Source organism: Eutrema salsugineum, unplaced genomic scaffold (genome assembly GCF_000478725.1).
Source record: "Eutrema salsugineum unplaced genomic scaffold, Eutsalg1_0 scaffold_11, whole genome shotgun sequence".
NCBI lineage: Eukaryota > Viridiplantae > Streptophyta > Magnoliopsida > Brassicales > Brassicaceae > Eutrema > Eutrema salsugineum.
In genome coordinates this window covers 8332627-8339253 of record NW_006256901.1, presented here as the reverse complement: position 1 = coordinate 8339253, position 6627 = coordinate 8332627, and the positions used below count along the sequence as shown (strand labels likewise).

Sequence of the window (6627 nt, the reverse complement as noted above, 5' to 3'; positions counted from 1 at the left end):
GCCACATAAACTAGTCGTTTCCTCGGTTTCACCCATTGTTTTCTTTAGTTTCCGTGTTTTCCTCACGCATTTCAGTCAGGGGTTCAGACCCGTTTTAGTATTGTCGAATTCAATGTCTGAGTGTTCAATCTCTGTTGGCTCGTGTTCAAGTAAACCAGTGAGCTTCATAAACACATAACAATCTAATTTGAGTTTTTTTGAACATAGAAACCTATTTGCGATTTCATCTCATTCTTCAACTCTTCTTCAAAGATACAATATAAGCTTTATCTTGTAAGATTTGGGTTTTAGAGAAGCAATCAAAGGATGGACTGTTTTAGGATAAATTTTGTTCAAAAACTAAATTTTTAAAGCAACAGAATTACTTGTTACACATCAAAACTTATGAGAAATGCAACGTGTGAGTATGTTCATTCTTCAATTCACAAGAATTTCAGTCACCTATGTTTCTTAGATTTTGGTGTCAGAGAATCATCAATTTATTCGATACTCCAATGAAGCCTGAAACAAATAACAAGGATGATGAAAATTACAACCCGAATATTTCTCTAGCTAACATTCTTCTTCCTCTGTATTGGTGACTCTCCTTCCTTCAACTGGTTTTATCTCTCATCAGGGGTAAAAAAAAATTGATGAGTTCATTAAAAATGATGAAACTAAGAAGTGGGTCAGAGATTAACCATAATATAATTCAACACCAACTGGATGGTGCCATTTGCAATTGGTTTGCATTCTGTTCTCAATAGGATTATTGTATATCAACACAAGAACTTGACATGCGTGAAGATTCTAGTCACACCAAATCTAGTCTCATGTCACCTGTTTTTCCTTTGGTCTTTGCAGTTATAAGACATCACATTCTTGTTCATCAACTTACCAACAAAGATATTGTTTTAATGCCTGATAGGTTTAGTCTTGAAAGTAATTTAATGTTTTTTCTAATAAAATCATGTGTTGGGTAAAAAACAAAACTATAAAATATTTTTTCGAGAAACAACATAATTGCCTTTGCGCAGAAAAAATGGAAAAATGTAAAACAATAGACGTTGTTTTGTTCATCTTATATATATTTAGTACAATATGAAACCAAAATTAATCTGAACTGGTTACTCTTTTTTTGCTTATAGATATATGTCCACACAAGCTACCACGAAAATAAACCATAAAATTATATTTAGAAATAAATATAAACATAAACAACAATATTCAGAAAATATTTAGTAGAACCCAAGGAGAAACAAACAACAATCAAAATAAATAACATCCCTTCACTTATATGTTACCAGAAAAAATTAATACAAACCTAAGTTTAAACATGAACTATACACAAAAAACTCCTTTTTATGCTGTTGATCCTTCTAAGAAGATGAAAACAAAAATTAGAGAGTTTAATTAAGCAAATTAGAGGTTCTAATGATTTGTTGAACAAAAAAAAAGAAGTACTAATGATCTATTTGCAATTACCTGTTAGATCCATTTAAAGATATGATTGCAAAAGTTCGAACCAATCACCTATAGTTTGCGGGATGAACTCTAGGTTCAAGGAAAACAATAAAGAAGCTCAGGTCAATCTATATTTACGAACAATAACTCAAATATATCTATAAGAAAAGCTTAATAAAGAGGAACATGAATATCTAATACGGAAGCAACAAATTTTATATATAGAATTACAAAACAAAACCAAGAACACAAATATGATATCTCGATGACCAATCGTATAGAGAATAAAACAGGGGTTAAAACATAAGATAGCTGTGATGCATTAATATAGAACACGATAGAGAAAAATTATAGATATTTGACCGGTTAGTATAGAAAAATCCTGATCAGAATAAACAGATTCAGAAGTTAGCATGGAAGAACAACCAACTAAACAAACAATATAATTTAAACCCGATTGGGATATACAAAAGATATATTCGTGAAAAAGAGGTGGACAAGTTTTGTAATAGTTGCTAGACCTTAGAAGACGGTTGTTGTATGTAAAAAAATACGTAGGCGATACAGGTATATATAGTACGATAGATGCTTTAGGGTTTAGGGTTTCGACGTCGGTTTCCCATTACCAGAATTGGTGGCTATGACCGAGAACAAAATCATTGACCCATGAACAAACTCGTTGGCTCATTATCAAAAGAAAAATCCATGTCATAGGTCTTTACACGTGTAATTAATGATTGACCTATCAGAATTAATTAAAACGCTAATTTTTTTTATTACTGACCTATCAGGTTTTTAATACTGCCCCATTTACTTGCTTCCAAAAATGCATCTATCAGAAACCAGTCCCATTGTGTAACATGCAGCCTTGAAAGTAGGATGAACAAATACCATTGACAGTTCTAAGATTAGAATAAGAACATGGACCCCTGACATGAAGCAGCATCAAACGCAAGTAGTAAAGCTCTTCAGATTGTTCGGGGCATGGCTTTAATTAATTCTCCTGAGGTACCTCTCATACGGGGTCTCCATTATAAGAATGTAGAATGCCAAACCCATTTAGTTAGAAACCGAAATAAAGTAATATATGTACTTCTTGAAACACTTGATTGCATTCCATCTAAACCAAAAACTTATTATGTTCCTTTTTTTTTTTTTGAGTCGACGGGAGATGGTAGGGTAAACATGAACACCTTTGAAAAACATCAAGACAAATAATTAGAAAGTTTACAATCGACCATCAAATAAATAATATTAAACAAATACAAGTTAAGCAAGTTATAAAAAATAATTATATAGACAAAATTACCGTGTGGCTCCATTTAAATGTTGGAAGTAACCATTGCATTATATATAAGAACTTAATATATACACACGGAAGTCATACCAAACACGTAAACAAAGATATAAAAGCAAACGCATAGAAGCAGTAGTAAAAAGTCATAGAAGACGCAAACATGTAAACGTGATCATACACACGTAAGTTACACTTTGAGAAAATAACACCAATTTTTAAACCAAACAAACGTCGGGAAAGAGATAAAGCAACATATAAAAAGAAAACAAAAATCAAAACTTAGATCAATCTACAAAAACAAAAATCTTTGATCAATAAGCTACGAGTAAAAAGTGACCAAATTTTGATGACCTAAACACGTAAACGTGATACACGAGGAAGTTATACTTCGTGAAAGCAACACCTAATTTTGACAACAACACATACAAAAGCCTAGCTAAAAGAGAACTAAAGAAAATAAAAAAAAGCTACACAGACGATGGGAGTTACCAAAGATTAATAAGCTTATAGACGATGAGAACTTTAGATGATGAGAACTTTAGACGATAAGAACTTAAATACAGTGGAGTAAAGTTATATTTATAAGTGGAAAACTACCTTAGGATTTTGTTTTCTTTTACTAAACCAACCGATCTCTAAGGCTAATTATTAGTCGTTTAATACAAATGGTTTATGGTTTACCAAGTTTTATTTTCGCTGGCCCATTGCCCAATTTTTTTAAAAAAATATATGTTATCGATGTAGACACGAATGATAAATCTATTAAAACGATTAAAAATGACATGTAATTTTTTGTAATACCACATAAAACATAAAACTTTCGTTGTAGACTTTTGTTGTGGAGACGATATATCAGATTATTGACCTCATAAATAATAGTATAGATTAGAAATCGTTTTTCAAATTTCTCGTTTATAAACTATGGTTCTCCAAATTTGGTAACCACTTAAATAAGGAGTTTCCTTTAAATGTAATATTTGATTGGAAAAATTATATCATATAATTTGTTATGAGCCTCTTTAATAAACTCATCTATATCAAAATCATAATTTTTTCTTTGTGTTACCAGTTTTGGCAAAGAGAGGTTGCAAGTTTGCAGCAACAGCTCAATTATCTACAAGAATGCCACAGGTAAGGACTCCGATCCGGTCCTACAAAAGAAAAAAAAAACATAAACTGAGTATTATATACAATTGTTATGTCAACCCAAAGCAATAAGGCAAATTACGGGTAATTTGGAATTCGACCAATTCGATCGGTTCGATTTCTTTAAATAGGTTCTTCCTTGTTTTCATTTTTTAGCAAGAAAAATATCTTCTCGTTAAGCTTGTAATTAGCACAAATATTCTCACTCTATATTCACATTCATAAATAACAAAAACAAAATTATGTCAACAAATCCTGCTACATTTTTCTCAAAAGTATAAATTATTAAACGGCAATTGTTACAAGAAAGAGCACGTTTTATTTTTTGTCAAATGGAAAAAAGACAATGTTTAAAAATGCCAAAGCCAGAACAAATTAGAATTTGAAAAAATTAGAGTTACTTAATGAGAAGAAATATTATTCGAAAGAAATGACATCCGTTTTAATTGTAAACTAACTTTTGTCTTCAATAGTTGATTTCTTGCATGAGTAAAAAATTGTTCAACCATTTTTCATGGAATGAGTTATTCAATACCAACTTATTTGTTTAATAGATTTTTTAAAAAGTCAAAATGTAATCATATATGGTTGAAAAAAAGAAAACACAAATCCTAAATTTATATGTTTTGTTTAGTTTTCTGCAGATAATATTTGCAAAATCACATTAGAAAATGCAATTCCACCAGCGGCGATACCAATTCGAACCTATATTACTGGTAAAATGTTAATTCAAACCTATATTAATTCCAAAAAGCCTAATAATGTTAATTTATGATACAATGCAGGAAACTAATTGGAGAAGAACTTTCTGGAATGAATGTTAATGATCTACAGAACCTTGAAGACCAGCTAGAAACAAGTCTAAAAGGTGTCCATCTGAAAAAGGTACGTATGCATCTATTTCTTAAAGGATACATTATGGACAAAGATCAGGTGCTCGTCCTTCATTGCCATATTACTTGGAAAGGTTTTTATTTTGTATAACCTAATACCATAAAAAAGAAACTCAGAGACTAGATTCTCTAAATACAAAAATATTATGAAAAACACTTGGAAAATTTTGAAAGACACTTAGAGAAAACTTATAAATATATAGAACTTTTCTTTCTTGCTTTGTTTATACTTTTTCTACTTGGCTACGAATTTCAGAGGATGGAGCTCTTTATATGCTTCAAAACGACAAATATCATACAAATTATTATCCTAATCTTTAGAATTTCTATCATAATTAATATCTAGATATTGATGTTACAATATAATTATGTTATATATTTTGATTTCTCAAGTATTTTAGTTCTACAATAATATCATGATAAAAATTACAATATATATTTCCATTATGTTTTAGATTTTTTAAGAAATACTTTAGAATTTTGATCAGGCTAGCTAGGGTTCCCTTGAGGCTTGTCCAATTTTGATTAATTGTATCATTGACTCATTACCAAAGGTAGTCCAAAATCAAATTTCATGTCAGTACCTTTTTTCTTTTTGCAGGACCAACTTTTGACTGATCAAATAAGAGAACTCAATCTTAAGGTTTGTTAATTAGATTAAACTATTAAAGTAACCAAGATATGTTCTTTTGGGATGAAGAAGACGACAGATATGATGTCCTATGTTTATTTTCCCCTAGAACTTTAAACAAACCATGCTTGATTCTATTACAGGGACATATCATCCAAAAAGAGAATCAAGAGCTAAATAGTATGGTAGTTATGATGCGTAAAGAAAATATCAAACTGCAGAAGAAGGTGATGCAAATGATTTTCTATAGTTATATAAATACAAAAAAAAAAAAAAACAGTCACAGAGAAACTTTAATCTGTGTTAAAAACTTGCAATGTTAGATTCATGGAAGAAAAACTGCGATTGAAGGCAATTCAAGTGGAGATCGTATAAGCAATGAAAACGAAACACATGCACTACCGCAACTTCAACTCATACAACTACAACCTCCTAGAGAAAAATCAATAAAACTAGGGTAAGCTTTCTGACGTAGAATATGTTTAAACTTCTTCAAGCTTATACTTTCTAACCTTATAGCATATGTCTGAATATTTGAACCAGGCTACATCTTCCCTGACAACAAATCTTGGAAAACGATCAATATACAAAAGAGGTCGTCTCTTTTAATTAAATGAAGTTATTAGTCTATGTACATCATAAAATAATGACGTGATGTGATGTGAGTGCCAAACATACTAGAGATTATTTTACATTTTTGGATTTAATTATATTACATTAACAAATTCTAGAGAAACTGATATTTTTGTTCAAAATTATACCTAATAAATCTTTCAATAGCAGGAATTAAAAAATATTCCTACTTTCAAGGCCATAAGTTGCAATAGATGATCATTTATCGGTGGTTTTTTATCGGTTTCAAACGTTTTTTTGTGTATTTTTTATTGAGTCAAAGTGTCTTTTTAGGGTCTTTTAGTTATTTTTAAATTTTCTCAGGTTTTAGGGCACTTTGAAAGAAAATGTGTTGTGTTGGGTGCAAATGAGCATATGAAAATGCAAAATTACGCAGAGATGTTAGAATTTTGGGCATTCATTATAGGACTTCCCACTGATGGATAAAGCTCAAATGTAGATGCAAGATATAAACAAAAAGAGGATCATTTTTATGGTTTGAAAAACCTTTTGTAACTCTAGTTTTCGATTATGGGTTAACTTTCATTTAGAAGTGGTTTTAGACCATTCTAACGTTGCGAGTAAAAGTTATGCTACTTTTTGTG

General features: G+C 30.4%; 1 protein-coding gene across 1 annotated transcript in view; it reads left to right on the top strand.

The window, feature by feature from the left end:
* Window positions 1-5948, top strand: part of LOC18026315 (MADS-box transcription factor ANR1) — a 9905-nt gene extending 3957 nt beyond the window's left edge. The window contains exons 4-9 of the mRNA XM_024160744.1: window positions 3810-3871; window positions 4672-4771; window positions 5381-5422; window positions 5554-5637; window positions 5734-5867; window positions 5930-5948. Of these exons, the coding sequence (XP_024016512.1) occupies window positions 3810-3871; window positions 4672-4771; window positions 5381-5422; window positions 5554-5637; window positions 5734-5867; window positions 5930-5948 (441 nt within the window). The remainder of the gene's footprint in view (window positions 1-3809; window positions 3872-4671; window positions 4772-5380; window positions 5423-5553; window positions 5638-5733; window positions 5868-5929) is intronic.
* The last annotated feature ends 679 nt before the right edge of the window (window positions 5949-6627 follow it).